At 39.1% G+C, this 13385-nt stretch overlaps 1 protein-coding gene across 3 annotated transcripts; it reads left to right on the top strand.

Annotated features, from left to right (window-relative positions):
- The first annotated feature begins 1123 nt into the window (after window positions 1–1123).
- Window positions 1124–13288, top strand: SNRPB2 (small nuclear ribonucleoprotein polypeptide B2). Of its 3 annotated transcripts, none has more exons than XM_020986374.2 (7): window positions 1124–1230; window positions 3058–3146; window positions 4110–4282; window positions 9485–9625; window positions 10742–10792; window positions 12403–12491; window positions 12911–13288. In XM_020986374.2, exons 2-7 carry the CDS (start codon window positions 3083–3085, stop codon window positions 13068–13070), a joined length of 678 nt encoding a protein of 225 aa, XP_020842033.1. In that variant the 5' UTR covers window positions 1124–1230; window positions 3058–3082; the 3' UTR covers window positions 13071–13288. The 3 variants fall into 3 exon arrangements, with proteins under 3 accessions (XP_020842033.1, XP_020842038.1, XP_078005832.1); XM_020986379.2 differs by having other exon boundaries at window positions 1125–1230; window positions 4145–4282; XM_078149706.1 differs by lacking the exons at window positions 1124–1230; window positions 3058–3146 and adding an exon at window positions 8063–8165 and having other exon boundaries at window positions 4212–4282.
- The last annotated feature ends 97 nt before the right edge of the window (window positions 13289–13385 follow it).

Below are 13385 nucleotides of genomic sequence, written 5' to 3'. Positions count from 1 at the left end.
CCCTTATGGTCTAGGGTTTAGACCAACTCATAGCCCAGAGTGAAACCTCATTATCAACTTATCAAACAAGTGGTTTTCCAGTCTGTTTGAAGACCTCTCTTATGGGGAAACCACTACCTCCTCCAGCAGCCCTTTTCACTTATTCATTGCCTTGACTGGCAAATCAAGGGTACCAGTCAATCAGTCAGTAAACATTTTTTAAGTGCCTACTATGTACTGGGGCTACTAAAAAAGTAAAAGTTTATCTTTGCTATCAAGAAGCTTACATTCTAATGGGAGAGACAATGAGCAAACAACTAGAGCTCACAGAATAGGCATTTATTAAGGGCTTCCTATAGGCCAGGCACTTTGCTATTTGCCAGGGAGATGAAGAGAGACAAATACAAGGTTCCTGCCTTCAAGAAGCTCCCAGTCTAACTAATGGTTGGGGTGGGGGGGAAGGCTCCAAAGTGCAAACAATGTTGTGCACACAAGACAAACACAGGGCACGTGGGAGGTGATCTCCGAGGAAAGGCACTAGGAGCGCAGGAAGTTCTTTGGGGCAGAGATGGGCTTGAGCAGAGCCTTGAAGGATGGGGAGAATCTGAATCCCTAAAAAGGCCAGAGCTCCGGAGGGGAGCAAGTAACAACACTGCCTGCGGAGGTCTAGTTTCTAGGTCAAAGAGCCTGCCATTCTCTCTTTTTAGTTGTTTTTTCAGTCCAGTCAGACTCTCTGCGACCCCATTTGGGGTTTTCTTGGCAGAGACCCTGAAGTGATTTTGCCATTTCCTTCTCCAGCTCATTTTACAGATGAGGAAACTGAGGCAAACAGAGTTAAGTGATTTGTCCAGGGGTACATAGCTAGTGTCTGAGGCCAGATTTGAACTCGAGGAGAAGTCTCTCTGACTCCAGACCGGGCACTCTATCCACTGAGAGCCACTACGCGGCCTCATGTCCTCTCTACCCAGGGCTCCCTTTTTCGCTGCCTGCGCTCTGAACACTCTCCAATACCCTCTCCTACCATCCCACCTCGACAATGAGCGCCTGCGCCTGGGCAGAGTAAGCCCAAAGACCACGCCCCTCGCGCAATCGACACACTCGGCGCTCGACATCTCCGCAAGCCCTGCGCCGGCGCTCGGCGTTCGATTGAGTTGCCCGTCTGCCCCTGTACTCCATTTCCGGCTGTTCTCATTTCTCTTCCGGTGTTTCGGCGCGGAGTGAGCATTGCGAGAGGCAACTGAAGCCTTCTAGGTAGGAACTGGGCCTCCGGTGACGGAGACGCCCCTTCTTTTCTCTCTCACTCTCGGGGACTGTGGCTGCTTCCCTGGGGGACGACCCCAGGGCTGTCCTCACCCTCTCCCTCCTGGCCCGGCCTCGCCTGCGTGGGGTCGGAGGAGGGGAAAGCCCGTGGGCTCTGCGGACAGGGGGGTGGGGGTGGGGAGGGGGAGGCAGCCGGGGCCGAGGCTTCCAACGAGGCGGAGGACTCCAGTTCTCGTGAGCCCATCCGGGAGCCTCCTCACTCCGGACGCCCTCAGTGTAGTCAGGCTGCCCGTAAGCATTAAGTATCTCCTGTGTGCCGGGGTTGCAGAGTAAGCCCTGGAGATACAAAAAGAGGCGGAAGACAGTCCCTGACCGGCGTCTAGTGGTGTATTCGGCGTGCAAACCACTTCTGTGCAAAATAGCTGTAGACAGGATAAATCGGAAATGATCAACAGGTGGGAGGCACGATCGATCAGTAAACATCTATTACGCGCCTAGTATGTGTCAGGCACTGTGCTAAGCGCTGGAATTAAGGGTCATCAGGAAAGGCTTCCTGTAGAAGATGAGATTTAAGCTGGGACTTTAGGGAAGCCAGAGACCATCATTTAACCAGTAAACATTAAGCACCTACTATGTGCCAGGCAGTGTGCTAAATGCCAGGGATGCAAAAAGAGGCAGAAGATAAGGGAAGAGTTCTTGCTTTCAAGAGCTAACAATGTAGTGGGGGAGACGGGACATGTAAACAAATATATACAAAGCAAGGATAAATTGTAAATAACAGAGAAGGTACTAGAATTAGTAATAATGATAGTAGCTAATGTTTATGTAGTGCTTACTGTATGCCAGGCTGGTGATACAAACTTGGGGATACAAAAAAAGACTAAAGGCAGCCCCTCGCCTCAAGGAGCTTACAGTCTAACAGGAAACAACTGCAAACAAATTTGTACATTGCAGGCTATGTACAGGAAATAATTAACAGAGGGAAGGCACTGGAATTATGAGAGGTTAGGAGAGATGAAGAGGTAAGGAATTCAGGCATGGAGGACAGCCAGTGTGTCTGCAGCTGGAGTCACCTGGGGACCAGGGGCCTGAGCTGTGAGACATAGAGGAGGGTGTCTAGTTCGAAGTCATTTAGTGAGTGCACACTCACTTGGTACCCAGTCATGTGTATTTGGAGGTAGGAGGAATCCTCCTTTGGGTGGGGAAAGAATGATCAGAAAAAAAATAAATGATCTCTGCCCTGAGTTTTGAATTCAGAGATTCAAGGCATGGGAGGAAATGACTTACTTTACTTGAGTAAGCTCCTAAAGGTGGAGGATTCTTCCACTTTTAGCTTCAGTCTGTAAGGTATGTCTGAAGAACTTTGGAATTGATTGTGGGAGATGAGCAGTCCTGGCAGAGGATCGCTGAGCGTGGCATGTTGGCATCAAAGAAGGCCTTGTGCTATATGAGCAAAGCAGAATTGAAGCAGCCCAAAAGAAATGCAAGATGTGCAAATTTAGAGAATCCACCCCAAGTGTCCTGTTTGTGCAGGCCTGTAGTAGAGCATTCCAAATTCTTATTGGTCTGATCAGCCACAGTAATACTAACATCATGATGTCATTTTGGTCCTCAAGAATGAAGGACAACAACTAGCCAACCCCAAAACCTAGCATAGTTGCCTCCTTTATAATAGGAGCTTACTTAGTAAATGCTGGTTGATTTCATTGATTTAGCAAAATCAACTGAGATAAAATGCATTAGAAGTAGAGACAAATGTTTCAACACTTAAAACAGGCGATAACAGAATTTTTAAAAATGAATTTTTTTTCTTTCTAGGCTTCTCTGAAATTTAATCCAAAACATGGATATCAGACCAAATCATACAATTTATATCAACAATATGAATGATAAAATCAAAAAAGAAGGTACGTTTTTGTGTATCTGTTTGGCTGGTAGCTTTAAGTTGTGTATCTTTGGTTGGTTCGTAGTGAAATTGACTACAGAATATAAACTCTACTTTGAATAAATTTTTATTCTTTCAATACTTACCAAGTAAAATGACCTCATTTCAAAAAGTGTTTATTTTCTGTCTTAGAATTTGTTAGCCAAATTTAATTGTACTCTTTATGTTTTTTCTTGTTACTCTTTAATGAATATTTTAGTATGAGCAAAATTAGCTATGTTCTCTCAAACTTTTTGTGTATAATCATATATTTTAAATAGCACTGATCTTGTATGTAGACACCAACTGCTACAGAAGGTTTCTTTGAACTTTCCCCTCCTTCCTCCATCCCAATTGCTTATTCTTACGCTTGAAATGTTAGTTTAGACATTTGTCTACTTTATATTACTTGTGTTTATGAATACATCTCACCTATCCAGTGAACCATCATATGTAACAAAGATGATAAAAGAAAAAGGGGGAAAATAACAGTTCAGTAAAACCAAACAACACTGCAGTCATACATGAGAATATATGGATTATTCTGCACCTATAGAACCCCCCTCTGCAAAGAGAGGCAGGAGGTACATCAAATCTAATTTCAAGGATTTGGAACTGACTTCAGATTGAATTTCAAGGACAGCTTGCCTCCTGCCGTTGCTATTTGAAGCTTATAAGTGGAGAGACTGAATTTATTCTAACTTACAAAATCTTTATACTGTTTAGTCGATTATAATTGCTCTTTTCTCAGTGGGAGAGTCTTATTGGTAGTGTAGCCAAAAAATGAGCAAAAGCTCTGAAGCAAAATTAAACCTTCATAGCTTAAATTCTTCTTTTGCCTGGAATGGAGTATGGGGGTAACACAAGGAGTGTGTAATGTTGTTAGCTTTTTGCAGCAGACTTTTTTCATTTATAGTTAACTTGTTTCTCTTCTAATTTTGCATAGAACTGAAGAGATCATTGTATGCACTCTTTTCTCAGTTTGGTCATGTAGTGGATATTGTGGCTTTAAAGACTATGAAGATGAGAGGGCAAGCTTTTGTTATATTTAAAGAACTTGGCTCATCTACAAATGCTTTGAGACAGTTACAAGGCTTTCCATTTTATGGTAAACCAATGGTAAGTTTTTTAAGCCAGTCTCCTACTTTTTATTTTTTCATTTTTCTCTATGAAGAAGTAGCATAATGTACCAGATAAAAATGCTAGACCTGGATTCAGGTAGACCTGGGAATGAGTGCCACCTCTGGACACATGTAATAGCTGTATGATTGGGCAAGTCACTTTTCTTCTTTGCTTCAATTGCTCATCTTCAGAATGAGATTACAGAACTAGATGACCGGTCTCTAAGATTTCAGCTCTAGATAAATTTACTATTTTGTAATCTTAAAATTAGTATTATAGATTTACATATGCTTGAGATTATATTTATTTGAGATTGAAACTTTTATTCTTGAGACATGGTTTTGGAAACTAGTTTGTGATTTAATTTACCCTGAAGAAAATAGTCACTAATAGCTATTGTTTTTTCTCAAATGAGTTTAGTTGAGTAAATAGGGGAAATAATTGAGCTCTTCAGGTTGCTTTAAGAGCAGAGATTAATAAGTTATATAAAGCAATTTTACAACTAGATAAATAAGTCCTTTTCAAAAAGAATGAGATAATGTCCACTGTCTCCTATTCTAATAGAATTTGTGATAGAGTAGAATTGTGAGAACCGTCCCACTGGGCTCTTGTATCTGTAAGTCAGAGTCATCGAGTACAGTTTAGATAGTGACTTGCTAATGAGTTCTCTGTAGGTGAGATAACCATAGGATCATAAGATTTTTAATTGAAGATCACCTGTTCCAGGGATTCTTAATCTTTTTTGTATCATGGATACCTTTGGCTGTTTGGTGAAGCCTCTTAGCTCCCTTTAAATGCATAAAGCAAAATATAGGATTACAAAAGAAACCACTTATATTAAATTAAAATTATCAAAATATTTTAAAAACGTGTTTGTGGAACCTCATATCTAAACAAACCTCATTTGGCAGAGGAGGAGCTGAGGCCTAGAGATGATAGGTAACTTGCCAGAACTGTAGGGCTGTCCTCAAAGGGAATCCCTGTCCCTGTGCTTAGGAGCCCCGGGATCAGGGATGGTAGTGGTTTAGCTTGAGGAAGCAAGTGTCTTTAGTTTGAATAAAATCTGTCAACAAGCATTTATTAAGTGCTACTGTGTGCCAGGCTCTGCTAAGCCCTGAGAATACAAAGACAAAGTGACTACATTTTTTGTTCTCTAGAAGCTGATGTTCTAATGGAAAACACACAGTGATGTGTCATTTGGTAAATATGAGCTATGTACGGAGTAGATTCAAGGTAATCTTAGAGGAAAAGCTCTAGCAGCTTGGGCACAGAGAAAAGCCTAGAAGAGGTAGTATGTAAGCTGAATTTTGAAGGAATTGTGGGTTCTGAGAGGTGGAGGTTTAAAAGGAGGATTCTGGACATAGGGGTGAGCAATTGCAGAGGCATAAAGAAGGGAGAGGGAACCTCATGGCTGGTGGGGAATAACAAGGAGACCAGAATGACTGGACCATAGAGTGCATGGAAGGCAGTGATTATCAGATAGGAGGAAACCAGAAGAGCTTATATAGGGAGGAGCCACTGGAGTTTGAGGAGGGGAGGAGATGACAATGGCCAGATATGCAGTCTTGGAAAAGACAGAAGGGGGCAGGAAGATTGAGGAGGAGACTATTGCAATCATCTGGGCAGAAGGGGATGAGACCCTGGGGAAGGTGGTATGTGTGGGAATAGAAAGAAGGGGGTGGGTTGGAGAGATCACGTTGAGGGAGATGCTTAGATTAGTCAACAGATGGGGTATGCAGGCAAGTAAAAGCAAGCAGGGTAAAGCAGGTGTACTGACTCTGGTGGCAGAGGGTCAGAGTTCACATACCAGTTCTGACACTGGATGCCTGAGTAACCTTGGTCAAGGCACTGAACCTCTTCCATTCCTCTCTGTTTTTTCTAGTCTATAAAATGACAGGGTTGGACTTAAATGACCTACAAGACTCCAAATAGCCCAGCTCTAAGTCTGTTCTATGACTGACAGAATGGATGATGATTCCAGTTCATTCTTGCCAAAACCATCCCATTTGTGGGTTTCCTGGAAATTGAGTGAATAAGTACATTCTTTGTGCTACTTGTTAATGTGAATGTCAGATTTGAAAGCTGTTTTTTCACTATTGCCCAGCGGGGAGCTTCTGGCCATCTCTGGTTGACCAGATCTCCTTTTTTCAAATTTTCCCAGGGTTTTTTAGGTTTTTTGCTTTCTCTCCTTCATACCTAACTACCTGGCCTGCATTATGCTTACCCCAGAATCTCAGAATGAAGAGGGGTCTCAGAAGCCATCCAATCCAAACTATATGTGTACAGAAATTTCTTGCACGTATCCAGCGGGCATCTTCTAGCCTTGTTTTTCTCTTTGGTGAGGGGTAGAGCACTGCCCCCTGAAGCAACTCATTCTACTCTTTTAAAATCTCTCATTGTTAAGTTGTTTGTCCTGCCTGTTAGCAACTTCTGCCCCTGCCCGTTATTCCTAACTGCCTGCTAAGGCCAGGGAAAATAAGTATACTTTCTTCCACGTGACATGCCTTTAAATTCTTGAAGACAGTTATCCTATCTCTTTGGTACACCCCTCCATTATCCTGCCTCACTTCTCTGGGCTAAATATCCCCAGGTCAAATTTTATGTATGTCACTTATCCCAACCACCTCTCACCACCCAAGCCTTTTGTAGAATAGGAGACATGGGTTCTAGGCATGGCTCTGATCCTAACCAGCTTCATTGGGTGAGTTTCTACACCTCATTTTATTAATTTGTAAAATGAAGATGGAGCTAAATGATGTGAGATTCCTTCCAGCTCTAATATTTTATGATTCTCAATATCAATCAACAATTTTATATGAGGAAGAACAGTAGGCCAGTTTATCTGTGTTACATTCTTTTCATATAAACATCCAAATAAGATAATAGTTCCTAGAATACTTAATCACACTGTGTTTTGGAAATAGGGATAGATATTAAGAAGTTTAAGCTTTGAGGGTATCTAGTGGTGTAATAGAGAGAACAACAGGCTTGGAGTTAGGAAGTTCAGAGTTCAAATGAGGCCTCAGACAGTATCTATGTGACCCTGGACAAGTAAGTCACTTACTCCGTGTGCCTCAGTTTCCCTGTCTGTAAAATAGGAATAATACACCTACCTCCCATTGTTGTTGTGAGAATCAAATGTGATCATATTTGTACAGTACTTATTAGCACAGTGCCTGGCACATAGTATGCACTATATAAATGTTAGCTGTTATTAGATACTTGGGGAGGATGAAGTATAAATACATAGAAAACTCTTACATTAAAAGTTATTTGAGGACACAGATTCAGATTGTAGCCTAAGAGAATTTCTAATGATAAAGTTTAGTGACAGTCTGTCTCAGACTCTTCCTAAGTCCTTCCTAACCAATCCATAGGCTGTCAGGCACTGCCCCCCCTGCCCCCAAGAATATTACACTGGTGTGAAAAAGGAAAATTCTGTTACTTGGGGCATCATCTTTGCCTTCTACTCCATTTCCACAGCACTGCCTTTACTTTACATTTCTCGTCAGCTTCTCTCAGACCAGGATAGAATTCTTGCTTTTAAATAGGCAGGTAGTGATTTATCGTTAAGAAAGATAGCTATTAACTAGAAATTTTTCCACTCTGAAATGGGAATAACATTAATTTGTAAATAAATAAGTAGGAAGTTTGGGGGCAGTTAGATGGCGCAGTGGGTATCTTCGTGAGTTCAAATGCAGCCTCAGACACTTACTAGCTTTGTGACCCTGGGCAAGTCACTTAATCCTTTTGCCTCACTTTCCTCATCTCTAAAAGGAGCTGGAGAAGGAAATGGCAAAGTCACTCCAATATCTTTGCCAAGAAAACTCTAAAATGGGGTCACAAATTGTCGAGCATGACTGAAACAACCCAACAACAAGTAAGCACCAGTGTTCTCTGTGCATCTAAAGATTTGATTAATCTTGTTAATGTCAACAGTCCACAAACGTTAGGTGCTTAATGGGGAAACAAAAAAAGGCAAAAAACAATCCTTGCTCTTCAGGGAGCATCCATTTTAATAGGGAAAACAGCATACCAATACATAGGTACATAGAAGATACATACAGAATGGTAAAGGTAGTCCCAAAAGGGGAAGACTTCTTGCCGGTGGCATTTGAGTTAAGTCCTGAAAGAAACCAGGAATCTTAAGAGGAAAGGTGACAGCATTCTAGAGGCATGGGGACAGCCAATGTAAAGACATGAATGTGCATGTGGCATGTCATTTTCTGAGACCTTGAATTAGGTCAGTATAGCTGAAACGTAGAGTGGTGGGAAGTACTGGTTTAACAAGTCTTGGAAAGCAGGAAGGGGCCAGAATATGAAGAGCTTTAATGCCAGGAAGAGTTTATGTTTGATCCTTGGGGTAATAGGGAGCCACTGAAGCTCTTTGAGTGATAATTAAGCCTGTGCTTTATAAAAATCACCTTGGCTGCTGAGTAGAAACAGATTAGAGCAAGTAGACTCTTAAGACAGGGAGAATTAGAAGCCTAGAGTAGTCCCTGTGACATATGAGCTAGAGTTGTGGCCGTATATATAGAATAGGAGATTTGTAGAAGAGGTGCTAGGAGGATAAAAACAAGATTTAGCAATGGATTTGATATGTGGGATAAGTTCTAATGAGGAATTGAAAATGATACTGTGATTGAGCTAGGTGACTTTGAGAAGGTTGGTGGTGCCCTCTCTAGTAATGAGGAAGTGGAGAGAGTTTGGGGAAAAGAGAATGAATTTTATTTTAGTGAAGTATTTTTATGCCATAAAGATGTCTCAAAGCAAACAGAACTTGTGCATGTCAACTAATGGCCTAAGGCAAAAATACATTTCTAACCTTTTGTGATTTTCTATGTTCTGTTGTCTAAAGAGACCATTAGGAGCTATTTATGCGTAAAGGAAAATGGTGCAGATAATCCAAGATTGTCTTATTGGCACTTAACAAATACTGGTTGATTGATTATTCTATAGTTTTTACTTTTAAGTATATTTGTACTATAACCTCATTTGATACAAGCCTGAAATATACCTTTTAAATGATGAACAACAGTGACACTTCTATCTGGCAAGAAAAAATTTTCTAATTGTGATACAGATTTCTTAGAAACGTTGTGTCTAAATGAGCAGCAATGCTTTATTTTCATAAAGAAGTCTGAAATATTTATGACATTTAGAATAACAAACTCAATCTTCTTTTAAAAATTAAAACAGCGAATTCAGTATGCAAAAACAGACTCTGATGTAATCTCTAAAATGCGTGGCACTTTTGCTGATAAGGAAAAGAAAAAAGAGAAGAAAAAAGCTAAATCTTTGGAGCTAACTGCTAATGCTGCAAACAAAAAGCCTGGTCAGGTAAGCTGAGAAAAATGTATTAAAAACTTTGTAAGAGTAATAATCTTTCATGTAAAGATTTCATTGTTTGTTTGTTTTTGTTGTTGTTGTTGTTAGCACTGTTGCCTCAGAGGATTTATATATTATTGTGTGCTTGAAGAGTCATTTTTTTAAGGTTTATTGTTAATGTTGAAGTATTGGAATTCTGAAAATTCAATAAAATTTGTGTCATAGCAGGTAAAAGACTCAGAAATAGGTATGCTAATCAACTGCATAGATATTGACCATGAAAATATGTCAGTCAAAATTATTTACATAACATTTCATTTCATTGGCTTTAAATCTGTTTTGCCAACTCACAAGCTAAGTGGCTAAAGTTTCAAGCTCTTATGATTCCTATTATGTTATGATGTATATAAGGAAATCATTGACATTTTTAAAACTGAAGAAGACCAGGCACATAAATTCATATAAAAATATATTATAATTTTACTTTGAAACAAAGGTTTTTTTCAGCCTCTTTTTTTTTTGCCTTCTAGCTTAAAAAAAATGTACTGTGTTAAACAGCTTTGTTTTTTGAGGCATTCTTAAATTCTGGTCTTTCTACTGTTAGAGAGAAATATTTTAGTCAAGGCCCTTTTCTGTGAATGTTTTGAGTAACTTTAATGAGAGATTTAATGCAGGTTATACATCAAAACTTAAGATTATCATTCTGAAAACAACTATTGAATGTTTTTAGAAACAAACTTCATTGGATGCAGTTTTTCCTTGGTCACATCCAGGTGGCTATTTCTGGAAGTGTCTGTCTTTTCTTTTATGTCGAGGTTGTTCTTCTAATAGAAGATAAAATTGAAACTTTTGGTTGGAAAATTTAAAACTTTACAAGCTTCATTTTATGTAATATTTGTAAAGGTCAGGACTGGGCTTTTCAAAATCAGGACCATACTTTTATATTCATTAACAAAAAGAAATTATCCCTATGTATTTTGGTTCTGGCATCAAAAATTATATTCTTAATGGAATGCAAAATATAATAGCTTCATGAAGCTATTATGGTACTTCAGTAAGTATGCATCTGAACTCCTGCTGTTTGTAATGATGAGAAATTGTAACCTTGTTTTATGTTTCTCTTGTTAGGCCACACCAAATTCAGCTAACACCCAAGGAAATTCAACCCCAAATCCTCAGGTAACCTTTCTTTATAGAATCCTTAAAAAAAAGAACTGTCCAAAGATAAATCCTAGGAAGATAGAAGATACTGTATTATGACTGGCAAAAGTTTTTCAAACATAGCAAGTTACCCAGAAGAAAGACATTTCTAAAAGAAAATAGAGTACTTTTCCTTTTAAAGGGGAAGAAAACTAAAGTGTAGAGTTAATATTATCTCATCCCACGTCAAGTCAATGTCACAGTCAGGATTGTTACATTATAAGCGCCTTTAGAGCATGAGTCATGTCTTGGGATCATAAGTCTATGGTCCAGAGCAGTGGTATCAAACTCAAATAGAAATGGGGGCCACTAAACTGTACATAATGTATTTCTATGGGCTATATGTTGGCTTAGAAAACCACATGTTAACATTATCTCTGTTCTGTTGTATATTTTGTTAAATAAAATTTAAATTAAAATATAATCTAGATTTAGATTAAAATGTCATCTGGTTCTGCTGCACTCTGTGTTTGACACTTCTTATCTAAAGCTACAAAAGACTTTAGTGGTTTTTTAGTACATTCCCTTCATTTTACAAATAAGAAAACTGAGGCCCACTGAGGATGATTTGCTCAGGGTCAAACCAGTAGTAAGCATCAGAGGTGGGATCAGGGGGCTTCTGTGATTTGAGCTTTTTTCATCTTTGAGATGCATAGGGGTTATTGGGCAGATAATGTGTCATAGTGGAAAGTACACTAGACTTACATTCTGAAGACCTGGGTTTGAGTCCTGGTTCACCACTAACTTACACGTTTTGTGACCTTTGATACATGACTTAATTTGAATTTCATCATCTGTAAAATGAGGATAATATCTGCCCTACCTACCTCACAGAGATATGAAGAATCAATTGAGATGATTTATGGAAAGCATTATCTAAATGTGTGAAGTTATCATCATCTTTATCCCCTATGGTTCTTTGCATGCCCATGGCGCTCATATTTGTTGAGTGATGGAAATGGAATCTGAGGCTGCCGGCTTCTCCATATAAGTAAAACCTAATAATTATTTTTGGTGAATATATGTAGGGGGCATGATAGTTGTAGCCATTTGAAGGGCTCTGATGTGGAAATATGATCAGATTTGTCGTGTTCGGCACCAGGGAGCAGATTTTCTTAAAGCACAGGTTTGACCATGTCATTACCCACACCCAATAAGCTCCAGTGGCTCCCAGTCACCTCCAAGAGAAAATACAAAATGCTCTGTTTGGTATTCAGAGCCGTTTATAACCTCCCTCTCCTGTCTGTCCCCCTTATCTTTTCAGTTTTCTTATACCTTATTCTCTGCCATGCAGTCTTCAGTCCTGTGATACTCCTGGCTGTTCTGCAAAAAAGATATTCCATCCTCTTTGTTAATGAGGAACATTTTGGAAATCAGAAGGATTTTCTGTACGACCAAATCCGCTGCCCTTCCTACCAGTAAAAATGTGAATTTCTGACCTGTTTATATGATATATATTTTCTTCTCTGAAGTCTAATATCACTTATAGGCTATTAAGACTCTTTGAAGTTTTTGGCTTAAGATAAGAACAAGGAAGGTTACAACTAGTTCCTTTCCTTGTGACCTAAATTTATTTTTTGTTTTTGTAGGTGCCTGACTACCCACCGAATTATATTTTATTCCTAAATAACTTGCCAGAGGAGACTAATGAAATGATGTTATCTATGCTGTTTAATCAGTAAGTTTGTTTTGTTGTCGTGTTTTTTTAAATAAATGAGTCTTTGCTTCTAATGAAAACCCCCTGATAGAACAAATTACAATTTCATGATTTTAATCAATCTGTTTTGCTAGTTTGCTGATTTGTCACTTGATTGTTGCTTGAACTTAATACACATGTGTAAAACATGAGACAAATCTTTGATAAAACTTAGTATACATGTGTATCTCTGTATGTATACAAACATATACATATTTGTGTGTAGATAGAGTTTTTTACAGTGCTGATTTTACACTCATTTTTTGTTTGGAGTAGTGTATTTCAGGGGCAGATACATCATTGTGTGCCTGGGGAGGGAGTTGTTTGCAATCAGTTTCTTTTATAATCAATATCAGATACATTACTCATTTCCCCCTCCCTCCCTTCCTTTTTAATTAAAGGTTTCCTGGTTTCAAAGAAGTGCGATTGGTACCTGGGAGACATGACATTGCTTTTGTGGAGTTTGAAAATGATGGACAGGCTGGTGCTGCCAGAGATGCCTTACAAGGATTTAAGATCACACCATCCCATGCCATGAAGATTACATATGCCAAGAAATAGCTTTATGGATATTCTTTCAATGACTTGGTTTTATTTATGGCTTCTCTTCTTTGTTTTTCAAAAGATACAGTTCAGAAATTTTGAAGAACTGAAAGTAGTAAAACATTTTGTGTAAACTTTTTTTTTTCAACTCAAATTCCCCAGTGTTCCCTACAAATTCGGGCTATTGCAACATGCGAGAGACATTTTGTACAATTAAAACTTACTTTTGTTCAATATGTAATGTTATGCCTTTTTTTGGCCCATTTACCCCTTTACCTGTTTGTTCTATATTATAACTTTTTCTATGACCACATCTTAATTGTGTTTTCCTAA

Source organism: Phascolarctos cinereus, unplaced genomic scaffold (genome assembly GCF_003287225.1).
Source record: "Phascolarctos cinereus isolate Bilbo 61053 unplaced genomic scaffold, phaCin_HiC Scaffold_2;HRSCAF=192, whole genome shotgun sequence".
Lineage (NCBI taxonomy): Eukaryota > Metazoa > Chordata > Mammalia > Diprotodontia > Phascolarctidae > Phascolarctos > Phascolarctos cinereus.
The sequence above is the reverse complement of the archived record's forward strand: the minus strand, read 5'-3'. Positions and strand labels throughout refer to the sequence as shown.